This window comes from Nomia melanderi, chromosome 9 (genome assembly GCF_051020985.1).
Source record: "Nomia melanderi isolate GNS246 chromosome 9, iyNomMela1, whole genome shotgun sequence".
NCBI lineage: Eukaryota > Metazoa > Arthropoda > Insecta > Hymenoptera > Halictidae > Nomia > Nomia melanderi.
Window position 1 is genome coordinate 17368314 of NC_135007.1, and position 18275 is coordinate 17386588.

Here is an 18275-nt window from a genome sequence, read left to right on the forward strand (position 1 = left end):
GTAGTCGATGTTTGTAGTCGCGGATCGATTTTCTCCAAGGGTAAAGTCGCCGGGGGTGGAAACGTTAACCCTAGAGAAGCTAGACTCTTACGAACACACATTATGGAAAATATCTCATTCGCCCAAGCTAGCATATTCTAAAAAAAAACATTGATCCCCCTCGTGTACTCAAGATTCGTATCAGTTTAATTCAAATGCATCATTATACGAGCAAAGTCGCGTTTTAAACGGAGAGTTCCGCGAGTAGATAACTCGTTTAGCATGTCCAGGGTTATAGGAACGTTCCCTAGAGGGTTCGCGGCACTCGCCGCTCCCAAGACGAAAGAAAAGCGAGAGAAGCGAGTGATTCGCGCGTGCACACGGCCACCCGGCAGACGTTTCAAAGCAAATAAACGCGCGCTTTTATGGCCGGTGTTCGTTTCCGAGAGGGTGCAAGTGTAAATACCCGGTTCGGTTCGAGAAAGGGGCGGGAGTCCATTTCTACTTCGCGATGCTTGTACTGCAGGGTGTCCCGAAATAGTGCTCCACAGAGGGACATGTTTGTCCATGGCCTACCATAGACTGCGCGAGGTGCAAAGCAGGTCTCTGAGGATGCAGTCTTTCATCTGGTTTAGGGGATGAGGAACTGGCGATGCCGGAGACTTTGTTATCGGAAGTGATCTCATCTGTTTGCGACAGGATGCTACGCTTTACTCTTCATTCTGGGAACTCTTTCTTGTAGTTGCAGTTGTTGAAGTAACGTTCGGTTAGTAAACGTTGTTAAGAAGGAAAGGATTTTATTTAGACTGAGAGGAAACGAATAGCATTCGTGTTTCGATAATAAATTTAAAGGGAGATCTTCATCGCAGGCTGCAGCGACATTGCAAACGAATCGTAACAACAATTACTCAGACACAGATGGCTGTCGGGATAAAATTGAACATCGACTCTCCCTCTCTCTCGAAATAGAAGCTCAAAGGGTAAACGATTCATATGGAAAGACCAACGACGGTCACGGACGATCTTCCGACTATCGATTCACTCGCATGGCCGCGTACCGGAAGCGGTGCCGGTGCTCGAGCCAGAGAGCGGTCGCTGGAGCGGTGACGTCATGTCCGGTCCCTCTTCTCTCTCGCCCAACTGTTTCCCGTTCTTCTTTTTGCCTTTTCCATCTCTCTTTCTCTCTTTCTCTTTTCCTCGTGTATTCTCAAGGACGCATTCGTAAGCATGAACATTGCTACGCATAAGTATTTGGACACATTCGGATTGCTGTACGCGCATGAGGACAAGATAACCTTTTATTTCTACCATTGATACCACGATGTAAAGTAATAGTACTGAAATCGACAGAACCGCGTTCCGCATTTCATATTCCTAATTCGTAGAGCCGACCGAAAGGGTTAAACACGGAGTAAATATCTGCTTGCTCGGCTAATTCGCGCCGGTCGTCCGATTTCCATGTTCCGAGCGTGGCGCTCGCTCGTGCGCTTCTTTGGTGATTGTTTTCGTTTTCTCATCCCCCGCGCGGTTCGAGTTATACGGTTCCACGCGCGAAAGAATCCTTCCTAAGCCGCGGCTCCGTTGTTTCGCGATTACGTGCGTGCCCGCGTCCTCGACTGCAAACCGACGCGTATTAATTATCCACGCTCGCGCTCGCGAATTAGGTAAGTGGGAACGCGAGCCCGAAGGCGGTGCTTACGGAGCGTTATTGTGCCGGCGAGCCGCGGTGAATCGTCGAATCTCGCTGGAAAAGGAAAAGGAGGAAGGACACGCGGCGGAGACGCGACGCGTCGCCGCACTCTGACCAGATTCGGCGTTGTTCGAATTGTCTTTCCGACCGACGATCGTTGCAAACGATAATCGACGTATCGGAGAAACTTTTGGTACTCGGATAGGTTGTTTTTCGATAGAATCGTTACATTCTGGATTAGTATGGTTGTTTCTCGGAACTTCGGGACCAAATGTGTTTCTCTTTAGCAGTTTAGTTCCTTGGGAGAAAAAGGAATTGTACATTCGCTGTCAGAACACTGGGTAGATTAAATATTACATTGAACGCTCACTTCCCGACATCTCGAACTTCTTTAACTTCCCCGACTGTACAACGAATAATCGAAACAGTGACAAAAAGTAATCCGACGAACGTATACTTCTCTATTCCACGAAAACTCGCGTCGCGTACGAAACAAAACCCCATTAACCCACAATCCCGTGTTCCCAGCGTCGCGTCGGTCGCAATGAAATTCGCGATTCCCATGTTTAATCCGTTATCCGAACGAAATTCCATCGAAAGACGAGCCGCGGGCTCTCTCTCCCGTCGCGTTGCTCCGTTTCAAAACGAAGGAGGCCTCGCCGATGACTCGGCCGATATCCCGCGGGCGCATGCGCGATCTCTCGGTTCTCCGCTCGATAACGAAACTACGCGATCCTCGGGGCCCTAGGATGACGAGGACGTCCGCGAGGACGAGAGGATTCAGGCGAAAGGAAGGGACTCACTGGTCGCGGTGGGGGATTGCGGAGGCGGAGGAGGAGAAGGATGAACGAGGAAGCGAAGGAAGAGGTGACGCTCGCGAGGAGAACAGGGGTGGGCAGGACGAGGCTTGAAGCGACATGACAGCCGACGTAGCCTCGAGGAGGGGATTCGGCGGAGGAGGAAAAAGTGGGAAAGGAAGAGACTGAGACAGGAATGCCAAAGAACGAGGGAGGAACGGAGAACGCGCGCTCGTGCACGTTGGACGAGAAAGAAGGACGCGTGATTCGTTGCTTGTGTGTGTACAGGGGAGCAAGAGAAATGCATTCTTATATGCACAGCTCGAAGGAGAAGTATGCAGTTACCGATGCAAGTGTGAAACGAGAGGGAAAGAGAGGCGCATTCTGAAATGCACCGGTCGGAGAAGGACGCGGAGCTACTTATGCAAGTGTAAAACGGGAGAAGAAGAGAGGTGCATTTTTATGTGCACGCGTCGAACAAGGACACGCGGCTACTTATACAACCGTAAAACGAGAGAGGCAGAGAGAGAAAGATGCAGATGTTTATGCACGGAGCAAGAATGCAAGGGAGAGAGAGGAAGACACGTGCATTCGCGGAATAAGAGAGAAACGCGTTTATGCACACAGGATGAAAGAGACGGAAAACGACATCGACTCGCATCGACTCGCGCGACGAACGAGGATACCCGTATACGCGCGCAGGACGAAAGACAAAGACGCCCACCTGCACATTTACGCGTCCGAAATAAGGAAGACAGAGACACGCGCGTAGAATGGAAGGGAACACGCTCGGTGCGAGTCGGAGAGAGAGAAGCGCGTTGAATGACAGAGAAAAAGGAGCACGCACACAAAGAGGAAGCGAGAGAGGAAGATCGCGAGAGTGGGGAAGCCGAGAGGGGAGTCCGGTCGGAGGCGTCTCTCACCTGTGCGCATTTCGTTGGCCTACTCTCGCGACGGCAGCCGGATCCAACGCGGCACCGCTGTCGGCACGGTGCGGAATCGCGACTGTTGTCCTGTCGTGTCTCGTCCGAGTAACATCGATATCCTCGGCCCTCCGGCGTGGCGCGCGGTCCAACGGAAATTCGCACCGAAACCGTCGGCGAATCGGCAGATCGCGAACGACCGAAGGAAAAACGACCTGCGACACGTTCATAGTCCACGTGTCGCGGCTCGGGACCGCGTCGCGAAGCCTTACCGGTGGGAATCGCGGTTGATACGCGACGTTACGAGCGAACGAGGGCCGACCGAGCTGAAAGAACCTCGGAGACACACCGGCAGTGGGGGCCTCCAGGTGTCGAAGACCCAAGTTCGGCTGTGGCCTGCAGTGCGCGCTGGTTTTCGGGGAGAAGTGCTGCCTCCCGCAATCGAGTGACTCCGATAAGCATTGATACTCGCAGATCGGTCGCGTGTTGGGGCCGGCCAGTCGCCGATTCGCTCTAGTGTTGTCGTGCAAAAGTGCTCGTAGCGTTTCGACGACCTTTGCTTCCCCTACTACTCGCTGTTTACCTGTCTTCGTTTCACGGGCTGACGACATTGGTCACACCGAACCTGTAAACACGGTTCCGCGCCGCGGAATCGACCGTTTCGCCGAGAAAACTTACTTTGGTTCACTGGCTCCTCCTGCCTCCTCCGACTTCCTTTCCTCTGGCTTTTTGTCCTCTGCATCTTGCCCCCTGAATGGGAGATCGTGAGCAAAACACGCGACAAGTTGAGATTCGCGAGACGACCGGCAGAACACTGCGAGATTTCTTTTTATCTACGCGTATGCTCTGCGTTTTCGAAATTATTGTTTTCCTTCTGCATCTCGAGCGATCGAACGCAGTAAGTTGGGACTTACCTGAAACTTTGACGCATGGCAATCGGAAGATTGTGCCTTAACTCCGAATATTCTCCAAGCCCACGATCTCTAACATTCCTAACGCTAACAGACAGAAAGTCGAAGCTCGCTCGAAAGTCTGAAAGTTAGCAGGACGATCAGAAAATTGCAGCCTCATCTGAAAGTCCCTCTAAGTTGATTATCGTCCGCACTCCGGCCACTGTATCCTCCTCCTGACAACACTCGAAAACGCCGAGAACTCGACGACGGTGATCCCGAGGCAACCGGAAGGCAGAGTGTTCCCGTTCGGACCACCTGCCGGCACCACGATCCGCGAGGAATCGACCTACCGGCCGGTGACGCGAGCCCGCCGCGCGTTAAGAACGGTGTTGCGGGGTCCGGGTCGATCCTCGATAATCGGCTTTCACGCGGACAGCCAGCCAGCTAGCTGGCTAGGCACGTCGCGAGCCGGGCCGCCGCATAAGGCCTGCGAATGAGTCGGCTCGAGGCTGTCGCCGGCGGTCGACGCTAGCTTCGCGGCTTTGACGCCCGATCCACGGGCCACGGAGTGTCGGGATGTCGATCTATCGGTTCAGCAAGGGCGGCAGGCTGTTCGTGCAGGGCACGAGGGAGGATGACCCTCGCGAGAACGTTGTCACGCCTGCCCCGCCAGCCGCCGCGCCCGTTAACGATGATCTCACGGCGATTTATACCAAAAGGAGATTGTCTACCGAGGTTCTAGGTAGGGCCCGGGATAGAGGGTCCAAGTATCGAGGAACGAGTCGAGGGAGGTTGAGGGTTGATCGGTGAGGCTCGTGCCGAGGAGAGTCGCTAGAAAATTCGGTGGCAGTGGTGTTCTCGACTATGTGCTATTGTGTCCTGGAGAAATGCGTTCGGACGATGGGCGAGTTGCGAAACGATAGGGTAATGTATGGTTCGATTAGATTAAAGTTGGTTCGGTGAAAGTTGCTGGTGAACTTTCCTGGCGAATGCAGGAGTTTCTGGTGAATGCGGAGTTCGTGCGCTCGACCAGCAATTCTAGAGTGACTCGAACAGCCAGCATTGAATTGTAGATTTCAAGTTTGCAGTTTCAAGATTTCCAATTGCGATCTTCGAATTTCAGGACTCGAAGCTGAGACTCCTTTATCGGAAACGCGGGAAATTTGCATTCTTTCGCGCGTAACTTTCCAAAGGTGCTCTCGTATAATTTGCCTGCCTCCGAAGTTTCGAAGCAACGCGATTCCCAGTTGCACAACGCTAGCGCCTCGCCGGGAGCACAAACATCAAATAAAAGAAGCGATTCTCCAAAAGCGCGATAAGAGCTCGCCCCGTATCGCGCTCACGATCTACAATTCCACCGTTATCTTATCTCTCCGCGAAAATTCACGGCGCAAACTCGAAGTACCTAAAACCTCTGAGGTCTAACAAACGAAGAGATTCGCGGCACGATCGTCGTAGATGGCTCCAAGTTGGAACGAAGCCTAGCCGAGCGTAGACGAGCCGAGACGAGAAGCTAAGATCGTGACGCGATTCCCAATCAGCTGGCCGATCTCGGCTCTGGCAACGTTTCTCGCTCGTTACCTCGGTACTGAATCCTCTGTAGATCCTTCGGGGTGGTAAAACCAAGGGAAAAAGAGAAATTAAGCGACCGACTAGCAGGGTTTATCTAATTTAAGCGCCGGGCAACACGATCGCGGTTCTTTTGTTAACAGTACCGAAGTAACGGTCCGTAAAATCGAATTAAGTTCATTGAATAATTCTCTTCTCGGATGTACATTCCTTTTTCCCTACTTTCTACTTAGGCACAAATGCTTTTTATCTTATCGTATCGTCATTTAACGATATATATAGAAATACATATTTTTAAACGACTTTGAGTATCTCTACATCACTGTGTACGTTCTTTGATTTAATAACTCGAATTGATTTGCGTTCAATCAACCGGAAACACTGCAATCGCGTTGCTTGGCATTTTTCGAACATAGAATCAGAGAATCCCAATCGTGCTCGTCGGTTTCCGAGCTGACACGAACGACTGCAGCCGGATATTCGCGAAAGTCCGTTGATGCACGCTCGGTTATTGACCAAGCTGCGATTTAGGATCGTCGATCGAGTCGACGAAGACGTCGAGGCGCGGTGAAAATGGCACGAAACGTATCGTGACCCGGATCGTTCGCAAAACGACCACGCTGACTCGCGGCGAGGAGAGATGCGTGGCCGAGGATCTGACGAAACGCGCCGCAGCCGGATACCTGCAGGAGACCGCCGCTTCCTCTTCAGCTTCGTACTCGTTGAGTCGTCAGGCGTCGCCGAAACCGAAAACCGTTCGGGTAAGAATTATCACGGGGAAATGGTTCGTTGAGCGAGGGATCAATGGAGAGGAGGACTCGTCCAAAGATAAGGATTCCGTGAATCGCATACAGATTAGCCTATCTTTTAGGGGTGCAGTGTTTAATGACGGATAGCAACTCGCGAGTTTCTTAGCTTTTCCCTGTGTCATCCGTCAAGTAATCAGGGAAACTGAGAATCGACGACTAGTAGAAATTGCAGTGCTTCGTAAAATAGACAGGCAAGCTAAGAAAGGAGAAGTCGAACTGCTTTTTTAACACCCTAGTCAATGATTTCCCTGACATCCATACTCGCGTCGATGTAATAAGAACGTTACAAGGGTGCTAGTTTATTCGGGCGAAGCGCGAAAGTCCTCTCGACTTTCCCGGCAGCAAGGAATTTTTCCTTGGAGTATTCTTCAGACTAAATAAATATAAGTACCCGCCAGGGTGAGTTGGTTTGAATGAAAGCTGGGGAACGGGGACGACGGTGAAGTGACTTGAGGGCTGGAGTAGCGAGAACTTCGAAGGGCGAACCAAGTACCAGAGAATTAAAAAAAAAAGTATCACCGTGTCGAGACTAATTGCACGTGAAATGCAATTTGTGCGGTTTACATTTACACAGCGATAACCGATGCTTTCGTTCGATTGTTATCGGGATGCCTTCTATTTGCCGAATGAGATCTTTATTCCCATTTTCATCGGAGAATCTATGGAAATGGCGATCTGCGAACAGTTGCAGACGCGTTCGGCGAGTAGAAGGTAGCCGAAGAGGATCAGCCAACGATGTGCAATGTGTTTTTCCTTGTTCCACAGATATCGGACATAGTAGTGGGTCAAGAACCAAACGTGACAGCCCGCGAGGCGCTGCTGAGATGGGCGAGACGATCGACAGCGCGTTATCCTGGCGTACGCGTGACCGATTTCACCGGGTCCTGGAGGGATGGTCTGGCGTTCAGCGCGCTGATACACAGGAACAGGCCAGACCTGGTCGATTGGAGAGGCGCTCGTACCAGTCAACCGCGAGAGCGGCTCGACCGGGTCTTCCACGTCGCGGAGCGCGAGTATGGCGTTACGAGGCTTCTCGATCCCGAAGGTAATGCCTACTCGATCGATCGGACCTTCCTAGTACTCGCTTTCTTCTCACCCTTTCCTGCTCTTTCTTTCCTCTTTCCTACTCCTCTCTCCTGCCTCTTTCTTTACTGTACCTTCAACTTTCCCTTTAATTTCCTTCTGTATTTTTCTTTGGCGTCCCGGTGCCCTTTTCTTTCCCCTTTCTTTGTTTTCCTTTCCTCTTTCCTCTTTCCCCTTGATGTTCTCTTTTCTTGTTCCGTCTTTCGTTTCCTCTTTCACTTCCCCTTTTCTTTCCTTTTCCCTGACACGTTCAGATTTCTAATGCCCGCTAGTGGCGCGCGACGCGACGCTAGTTTCCTTCTCGCTGCGTTTTCCCGTCCCGGCTCCCGTTCCCCTTTCTTTTTCCTCTATATACGGGATGGTCGGACACGTCGTGTGTGCTCCGGCCGTTTCCGTTTGTCGCTCGGACCGTGACGCCCGCCCGCTCGCTCGCCTCCGCTCCGGTTTTTCTCGTCGGCGCGATAAAGCGGCCGAGTGTGTCGTTCCATTTTTTTCTCCCCCCTTTTTTTTTGGGGTAACGGAAATGACGTAGCGCGAGCGTGACCGTGATCGGGTTGAACTCTTGCTCGTTTGCTTCTTAATCGGCGGTGAGTCCCGGTTCGGGTTTCCGTCGGGTCGACCTCGAAAATTATGGAAATCTTGGAGAGGAATAAGGATTTCGGAGTATGGAGCAAAACCTGGGCAACTGAAATTTCGAGGCTTCATTCGCGAGTTGCACAGTTGTCGCTTGAATAACTGTAATTTTCCTTTGCTTAGAACAATTCTGTGGACTCCCATGAACGGAGGCTCACTTGCAATTATAGAATCAAGTATAAAAACTTCCTTCTTCGTCTGCCACTTCGTATCCTGCCTTAGATATTAATCGAATCTCCCGAAAAGAAACTGAAAGCCACGGAGGAAGCGGATTCGATAGATACTTAGAACCAGCCAAGAAGCTTCTAATTTACGTTGATTCTCCTCCTAGATGTGGACACTCCAGAGCCGGACGAGAAGTCCTTGATAACGTACATTTCTTCGCTCTACGACGTGTTCCCGGAGCCGCCAGCGATCCATCCTCTGTACGACGCCGACGCTCAAAGGCGATCCGCCGAGTACCGTGAGCTGACCAGCTCCCTCCACCAATGGATCCGCGAGAAGATGAGCCTGATGCAGGAACGGGCGTTCCCGCCGACCCTGATCGAGATGAAGAAACTCGCCGCCGACAGCGCGAAGTTCAAGAACGAGGAGGTGCCGCCTCGTTATCGGGACAAACAGAGGCTGTCCCACATATTCAGGGATTTGCAGAAGTACTTCGAGGCTGTCGGCGAAGTGGACATGGAGCCCGAGTTGCACATCGACGTTATAGAGAAGAACTGGAACCGTTTGATGATGCTGCATCAGGAAAGAGAGCAGGCGATCATAGACGAAATTAAACGGTCAGAGGGATTCTCTTTAAGTAGCGATTAAGTTGTGATTTCTCTGTGGAATTTAGTAGTTCTAGTTGTCGTTGCTATTGGGTACTGGTGGGATTTACTGTTTATTTTCTTGGCTGCAGACTCGAACGACTGCAACGACTAGCCGAGAAAGTTCACAGGGAGATGAAGACGACCGACAACCGTTTGGAGGAGCTTGAGAGACGCGTGGAGGACGAAGCGAGACGGCTCGATCGGCTTCATCCCCTTGAGGCGAAACACGCCGGGGACCTTCTCGAGCAGGACATACGAAACACTGAGATACAGATTCAGAATATCTTCACGGACGTGCACACCCTTACAGAAGGGCGATACAGTCAAGCGGCCGAGCTTCATAAAAGGTACGACATAGCCAATGTGCAAAGTTATAATGAAGATGGTCCACGTTTGATGTAGAACTAGCTAGAGACTTGTTATAGTTGTATATTGATGTTAACCTTTTTCTTCTCCATTCCAGAGTTCAGAAGCTGCACCAACGATGGGTCGCGCTGCGATCCCTTCTCCACAAACGCTTGGTGCAGCCACTGGCGGCCGTGTCTTTCCCGGTAGAGGAGCGTGTGGTCACCAAGCATCGTACGACCGTCCACGAAACACGACTGGTCGACACCAATCCTCATTTCCGCGCGTTGCACGATTGCATCGACTGGTGCAAGGCTAAGATCAAGCAGCTCCAGGACGCGGATTATGGTTCAGACTTGCCGGGCGTGCAGAATGAGCTGGACGTTCATCAGAGAGAACACAAGAACATTGAACAGTTCCATCCCAAAGTGGACAGATGCGTGCAGGCCAAGAACCACTTCCATGGAGAGGAGTTGACGTTGTATAGCCAGCATTTAGCTGTTCTCCAGAAACTCTACTCGGAATTGTTGTCTGCCTCTAATAAGAGGCTATCAGATTTGGACACGTTGCATGATTTCATTCAGTCAGCTACTGGCGAGCTAGTCTGGTTGAGCTCCAAAGAGGAGATAGAGGTAACCAGGGACTGGAGTGACAAGAGCAGAACTTTGCAATCCATCGAGCAGTATTACGAGGTACTTGACTATTCTGTGTTTAACCTTGTAACTTCTGATGCGTAGTCCTTGAATAAACATTTAAATGTGTTTCCAAAATCCTCCACTTTTACTTTCTACGTACACTGTTCACTAAAGATCAAACTGGTTAACATTCTCATCTTTTTCCAAGCGTACATATGGATCCGGTTTGGAGGTAAACCCGTGCTCTTATAAGACTAATAAGTACGGAACCCACGAAACAGATGAGCAGCATTTAACGTCCTATTAAAAATGATTTTCAGTCCCTGATGAGCGATCTGGAGAAACGAGAGATCCAATTCTCTGCGGTCCAAGACCGCGGCGAGGCTTTGGTTCTTCAGCATCATCCTGCTGCGAAGACCATCGAAGCATACATGTCTGCAATGCAGAGTCAGTGGGCCTGGCTGCTTCAGTTGACCCTCTGTTTGGAGGTGCATCTGAAGCACGCCGCCCAGAGCCAACAATTCTTCCGGGACATCCAGCAAGCGGAACAGTGGATCTCTAAACGAGACGAAACCTTGAACACCATTTATTCCCAATCCGATTTCTTCCTGGATGAGGGTGAACGTCTGCTGAAAGGTATGCAAGAGCTTCGCGAAGAGTTGAACAGCTACGGTGACCACGTGCAGAAGCTGGTTGAACAGGCGAAGGACGTAGTACCCATGAAGCAGCGCCGGCAGCCCGTGACTCGGCCGATGCAGGTCACCTGTGTGTGCAGCTACAAGCAAGTGAACGTAAGTTGAACAATTTAGCAACCTGTCCGTCGATTGTTCTCTGCCGAGTGAAATCAATTGTGATTTAATTGGCTTATTTTTCAGATGTCAATCGAGAAAGGAGAACAATGCACCTTATATGACAACTCCGGACGTATAAAGTGGCGCGTGAAGAACCAGGAGGGCGTGGAATCGCCGGTGCCCGGCGTATGCTTCGCTCTCCAGCCACCGGACAAAGAGGCACTGGACGCAGCGGAGAGATTGCGACGGCAGTACGACAGAAGCGTCGCGCTTTGGCAACGTAAACAGTTGCGATTGAGACAGAACATGATATTCGCGACAATTAAAGTAGTGAAAGGCTGGGATCTGCCGCAGTTCTTGGCCATGGGCCAGGATCAGCGAACAGCCATTAGAAAAGCTTTGAATGAGGACGCTGAGAAATTGCTGTCCGAGGGAGACCCGGCTGATCCTCAACTGAGGCGGCTGAAGAGAGAAATGGCTGACGTGAACAAGCTGTTCGATGAGCTGGAGAAACGAGCTAGAGCGGAGGAGGAGTCAAAGAACGCGGGACGCATCTTCAACGAGCAAGTGTCTGCTTTGCAGCAAGCACTGGACGAAGCTGAAAGAATTCTAAATACACGCATAGTCGCGCCACTACCTAGAGACCTAGACAGCCTTGAACATTTAGTGCTGCAGCACAAGGACTATGAGCAGAGCCTTCGTCGATTGGCACCCGACCTCGACAGGGTTCAACAAACATTCAGAGGCATCACCCTGAAGACCCCCGCCATGAGGAACAAACTGGATGCGGTGACCACCAAGTGGAATCACATCTGGAACGTCAGCAATCTATACGTGGAACGGCTCAAGTGCATTGAAATCTTGTTGTCTAGTCTGGAAGAGAATACCAACATAATCTCCGAGTTTGAGGTGAAGCTAGCCTCGTTTGACGAGCTGCCATCCGACATCAAAGGTCTGCAAAACGTATTGGAGGACCTGAGGATTCTCCAGAACGCGATTTCTCAGCAACAGAGTGCGATGGATCAGCTAAACGAAGACGCGCACAACACCAGGCGTCTTGTAGAAAAGTCGAGGCCCAGCCATCGCGGTCCTCACACGGACATGGACAGGCTGGACGCCGAAGTGAACCGATTGAACGCTAGATGGACGAACGTGTGCAGCCAATTGGTGGACAGAATGCGCAGCGCGGAGGCGGCCTACAGTTTAGCTCAGCAAATGGAGCACGCTTATCGCAACGAAGTCGACTTTGTCGACGAGTCGTACGGTAAACTGGAGGTGGAGAACGCGAAGGTAACGACTAGGGATACACTACGATTATCCTAGAATATTCGAGTCGATTCTTCTACTGACTACCTGGTCGTTGGGTTGTAGAATCTACTGAACAGAGTGGTGGAACGCGCGCCGGCGATCGAGGCGGTAAACGTGACCGGCGGTCGCTTGATCCGCGAGGGAAAGGTGAGATGAGACGCGACGCAGTTCGCGACTGGGTATACTTCGCAAGCCTTAGGCAGGCTTAGCTGGCCTATTAGGTAGCCTTAGGTAGCCTCTTAGCTTACTGTATGAACGCTTGCGTGAATGGGATGTTGCGTGAGTCCATGTTACGTTCCTCTAGATAATTGTATCGCGTTTCCGTATCGCGTCGCGGCTCCTCGAAACGCGTCCTCCTTCTGTACCGTCACGTCCCATTGCCCGTGAAGTCTATCCCCAAACTGCTAGATTCGCGAGGTTACGCAGCGAGGACTGCTGTCACGTCGTCGGCGAAATGGCGTACCCGTTTTGGACTTTGCTGCTCGACTCGACGCGTGAACCGTCCCCGGATCACGCTAGGGAACTGGTGCGCTGCTACTGTTGTCACTGTCGCCGCTATCGCCCACGTTGGACACTCTACCTACCTCGCAGCCATCATCGATAGCAACTCCTTTCTTCGCCGGGTCTTTCCTCCACAATGGGCTTTATCGGCAGGATGATTGCGAGCGACTCGCACGTCCAGGGCACGTGCGATGCTCCAGTAACGTGGTCTAGGCCCTGGCTGGGTCTTGATTATTGTTTCCAGGGAACAAGGATGTATCGCTATTGTTTATTTCCTCTCCGCTTTCCGTCACCGGAACTACATATCGCTTGGACCGCTTGATAACGTAGTCGCTGCACATAGGAGCGAAAACACCAGGCTAACGCTAACGGTTCACCCACCCGCAAACTCTCTGTGATCGGACCGGATCCCTTCGAGCCGTGTACCACTGAACGATCGGCGCGCGACGAACGCTTGTAATCCGCATCTCACTCGCTTCAACACTCGGCTACCGTGCACGAGCTCTTTACACTCCTCCCGAGTCGCTTCTAACTGTTCCGCACGTTCTCCTTTTAATGGACACCCGAAGGCACGGATCGCCGATCGTTCTTATTATACACGGAGCCTCTTCGAACACTGTACAGGACGATTCTAGGAGTAAGAATAACTTGTGAACCGCTCAAGGGAAACTCTAACCTTTAACAAGTTGACTGCCACGGTTTCATTGCATAAAAGTAATTCCAATATAATGAAACTAATAAAATAATAGAAATAACTAGACGACAGTATAACGCAAGGAGTGTTATACCTAATAATTAATAATTGCTTCTATTCATCACTACTACCAAAGAATAAGTGACACGCAACACATCACAGATTCTCGTGGCAGTCCGTTAGCATCATCCTGGTCTTGACTAGTTCCTAGAATCTTCCTAGGTGACAAGATGATTCGTCCAGCTTGGCCCTAGGTCTCCGCGGTTCACGTTAACACTCGAGGCGCTTGAACGCTGACACGGTTCGGGATTTCATAGCTTGTCTGGTCCCGGTTCGATTAACCGATGAAGGGAGGCTTGAAGTAGCTAAGTCCGTTCCCCAATGATTATCGTCCTCGGCTGACTTAGGCCGTTCGCTTCCGCACCGTGGGGTGCGCACACCTTAGGGAATTCGCTGTGGGTGTAGACGGGTAGCGACGCACAGGCGATATCTAATACTTATCCTCTAACCGTAACGGGCCTAACCGAAACCCCTAGATCTACGGTCAGAGGCTTCGAGCGTTCAAGGAACAGTTGGAAGATCTATGCCCGTCGCTGGACGCGTCCGTCAAGAAACCACGACGGGAGTACGCGTCGACTACGGACGACGTCGCCAGGGACCTGGACAACCTGAACAAGAAGTACACCACCCTGGTGAACATACTGCAAGACCGGGTCAGCCAGATGGCCGCGCTGCATCCCGAGGACGCTTCTCTGCAGGTGAGTCGTCTTCTTTCGATCCTTCAATTTTTCAAGGTCTAACTGGAGGTTCGTCCAGATCCAAGGTTGAATTGTTCTCGTCTTAAACGAGACAATTACAGAATGGGATGAACTCCGATTTCTCGATCTTCTCAAATTTCAATGCTACGTCGCTCGATTAGCGCGTACATCTATTAACGTTTACTTTCAACAATCCCACGATCATTCTCGACGATCCGAGAACTCGGCTAATCTGAAAATGACTAGACAAACTTGACAATACTGAAAAAGTGATGGCACGATTCGGTCTAAAGATACCCGATGACTGCAACAGGGTTAATAAGCACCAATTAAAGCGAATACCACGGTGTTCCGAGTAAAACATATATAACTTGACGTGTCGGTAAAAGTTACGCAGAAACGGGGAAAGAAACCCATCAGACGTCTACTCGTTATGTAAAATCGGAATGCTCCGGTCGCAAAAAAGGCAAAGAATCTCGGCCGACTGAGCCGTAACGGGTCCCGCAAGGCCGTGGTTGCCTGCAGGCGACGTATCCGTCGCGCGAAATGTTAATTGTTCGCGCGTACGCGAACAAAATTGGCGGTGACACCGCTCGCTGCCGCGCCGTCGTCCTTCCGCCCACTCTTATCGCGCAGTTGACGTTGACGTCCAGCACCGGCGGGGCGCAATATTTTGCATATAAAGGACCACACGAAACAACGTGCATTAGTCCTCGATTCTAAAAATAATCGTGAACCCTTACATTAGTAGTCAATATGCTCGCGTTCGTTTGTCACTTGACTGCCACGTCACCCAAACATGGGCGGGACCATTTTTTATGTCAAGTCAAACATTAATTTCCTTGGTAACGCGACGAACGAATCGAATTTTCTTGGATATACGAAGCACAAGAAAGATACCAGAGTAATCTTTACGAAGAATCTCGAACTTCTCATTCCTGCTTTATTAGGACAACCGTTTCGACATAGAAGCTTCGCTGAACGTTTACTTGGCAGTTTGAATTTGACCTGCGAAAGGGCGAGTTTCGAGTGTAAAGCCTGTAATCGCGCACGAAAAACACGATCTCGAAGTTTCGTTCTTCCCGCCCCGTCGGAATCGATACGCGCCGCGCTGCGAGAGGGAGGCCCTCCTCTCTCTAGCGAAACGGGAAAGAGGAGAGGAGGCGACGGCGCAGAACGCGGCCGGCCGCAGTTCGCAGCTGGCCCCGAGTTAGGCGTGCGTGCTGTTTTTCTTGACGAGAGCCGGTCGGTGTCAAGCGCCGGCCGCGTTTTCCTTACGGTTTCCGGTAATCGTCACGCGCGATGCGCACGGATCCCGGTTTAGTGTCCTCCAGGACCACGTCCGTGATGCCTGAGATCAGGATCGTGCGAAAGGTACGAGGACACCTCGCTGAAACTGGGACGCGACGTCCACGTAGGATTCCGGTGAACAGAATGCTAGAAACTGGCCAGGCACGCATCGATCCTCGCACGTTTCTAGAATTTCTATCTCGACGGCCTCTTTTCGGTTCGTCGACGTTGCAGTGTCTTTATTCTTTCCTTTCCCTTGGCTTTCCGATCGATCGGATGTGCGTACTCTTTTTCCGTTGGACACACGTTGGTGGACAGTACGAGGATACCGTTGAGCATCGCGAGGACCGAAAGCTCTTCTTCCAGTGTCTCTTCCGATGTTTTGGATCCTTTGAGAAATTTCTGGAGCACGTGATACCACGGATAATGTTAAGAAAGATGGCGGAATTGTTGAATCCACTGTGCGACATGTTTCATAATGTTTCTCTTAATCCCTGTGCAACCTCGTTACCAAGTCGAACGTTCCACCAGAAAGAATCTCGATTACCCGATACCACCGAGTATCGAAAGATCTCGAGACTTGAAATGATTCTAGACATTAACATACTATTCTAAATACTCTCGGACTCTAACAACAAAACATTATTCGAATTGTTATCGTCCCAAAGATCCGTCGTTCCACGAACTGTCCCATCTGCTTCTCGGCTCGAGAAACTCGTTGCAACGCCGTTCAAAGTACCCGAAACACAATACATTTGGAAACGTCCCTGTAGTCTATCGGATGCGACTCCAGTGACAAAGTCTCAGTCACCGTCACGTGTACGATCTCGACGGGAGCACGTGCCGGCGCGTTAGTCATCGATTACGCCGTCCTTAATTTTACACCGGCCGTAATTCGTTGCGTACGAGCGGCTTTCACGCGTTCGCCACCGCGGAATTTCTGGTCGTAAAAAGTATACGGTGCAGCGGCGTCGTCGTCGTCGTCGTCGTCGACGAAGAAAGCGGTCGGCCGCGTTGCTAAAAAAAGAGCCCGGCTATAACGCGTCGGGAATGATTCGTCGCCGACTGGGGAGGCTTCTTGCCAACTCAGTCGTCAGGCAGCGATCGAGCGTCGCGATCCCGCGGGAAACGCTCGGGACCATGCCCGCGAGGCGAACTGGACGCGACTGCTCTGTGATTCTTCGGGACGTCCGGCGTGCGTTAATCCGTTCTGGTTTTGCAATCGTCGAGGACTGATTGGACGGGGCTCGGCGCCGATCGCGCGATGACGCTCGATAACAGGCTCGTGAACGCGGTAATGTCTGCGTGTTGCGGCTTGTTTTCCACGGAATCGATCGTGCCTCGCGATTCCTTATCTTGGTCGGCCGCTGGACTGTATCATAGGTCGGAATAGCTCGTTACGGATTTGTTTTGCAATTGCCGAAGCGATTCCACTATTTCCGTCGGAGTTCGTTCAATGGACTCGTACAGCGGCTCGCGTATCGCGATCAGATTCTTGGCAATGCTCGATGAACTTATTCTAGTAATTTTCTTGAGAAAGTATTACACGCATGAGACATTCATTTTGAGTAGTGTTGGCGCTTTCTCGATAGAGGTGTACTCGCCTCTTGCGTTGGAAAGACGTGTCACGCACGTTGAGATATTTTTATTCCAAAATCGCTCGTGACATCTTATAAGCGGCGATGGTCTAGTTGCATTAGGTGTACTAGGTTGTTTTGAAACATGTCGCTTTATACGAAATGACTAATAAATTTGTGTCAGCGCTATTCTCCTCGGTTCGGTGAAATATCACTGCGATCGAAAACTGTCTTGAACAAATCCTTGAGTGCCGACTATAGAATTCGGAAGGGCTGTTAAATCACCGGTGTCGGGTAAAGTGTTAACACTGGTCGCGTGACTCGCCGATTACCGAAAATGTTGCACCGGTAACCGGTGATTAACGGTTGTTCCGCGATGTTGTTATCCGGTACCGTGTTCGGATCCTATTTCGCGGTTCTAATTAGCGGAAAGTTCGGTCCTGTAATTGAGGGTGCAGCCAAGGCCCGCGTTACCTTCCGCGGCCCGTAACGTGCTCAGTCGTAGAAATTCATCGAGGTCGGACGCGTGAAACGCAACACACCTCCGCGGATCCGCTTAACCAAGTTTGGATTCTTTCCCAATTTCTTGCCAACCGTGTCAGCAGCTGAACTCGATCCTTCTAAATGCGGACTCGCGATAATTAGAGCCTCGAGTTTCCCATTATCAGGTGGAAACCGCGGCCTTTCGGAATTTAAGAGTCCGCTCAGAACTTTACGACGCGATCTTTATCGACTTTAATCGTTTTTTTATTGATAGTTGGCGTGTGCGTGATACACGGCAAGATTAGCTCTGTAGTGGAAGATTTTACATTGCGATGAATATGGAATGTGCCTTCCCTGTTTCGTGACACTTATTAACCGATGCGGATCTAAGCGAATAAACCACAAGACAAGGGTTGACAGACGTATTAAATTGTACCGGTATTCCGATAAATTCTCGCATAACACGAACATTTCGACGCTTTAACTAGCGACACGCTTTACTTCGAAACTGGACGACCCATTAAATTCCAGTTCCAACAGAGTCCTAATCCAATCGTTATTACGATTTCAGCGTGCTCTTCAGGAGCAAAGGCCGCTGAGAACGTTCCGCACTGAGTTCAACATCTACGAGAGCAGCAGCTGCGAGGAACGGTACACATCCACGACAACCCACTACACGCAGTCTCAGTAAGTGAACCCAGACAC

The 18275-nt window shown here is 51.0% G+C and overlaps 1 protein-coding gene across 46 annotated transcripts in view; it reads left to right on the top strand.

The window, feature by feature from the left end:
• shot (dystonin-like protein short stop) overlaps positions 1 to 18275 on the top strand; it is a 109498-nt gene that overhangs the window by 48593 nt on the left and 42630 nt on the right. For 28 of the 46 annotated variants that reach the window (XR_012999388.1, XM_031989193.2, XM_031989196.2 and 25 more), the window contains 10 exons: positions 7426 to 7705; positions 8708 to 9158; positions 9278 to 9535; positions 9652 to 10225; positions 10377 to 10400; positions 10489 to 10959; positions 11044 to 12249; positions 12331 to 12414; positions 13999 to 14220; positions 18142 to 18257. Coding sequence is in view for 45 of the 46 variants with exons in the window: in XM_031989193.2 (XP_031845053.2) it covers positions 7426 to 7705; positions 8708 to 9158; positions 9278 to 9535; positions 9652 to 10225; positions 10377 to 10400; positions 10489 to 10959; positions 11044 to 12249; positions 12331 to 12414; positions 13999 to 14220; positions 18142 to 18257 (3686 nt within the window). In the remaining variant the exon portion in view is untranslated. Of the gene's footprint in view, positions 1 to 3413; positions 5025 to 6382; positions 6613 to 7425; positions 7706 to 8707; positions 9159 to 9277; positions 9536 to 9651; positions 10226 to 10376; positions 10401 to 10488; positions 10960 to 11043; positions 12250 to 12330; positions 12415 to 13998; positions 14221 to 15394; positions 15595 to 16623; positions 16805 to 18141; positions 18258 to 18275 lie in introns of those variants that run through there. The other 18 variants (XM_031989199.2, XM_031989203.2, XM_076370718.1 and 15 more) reach the window with 7 other exon arrangements.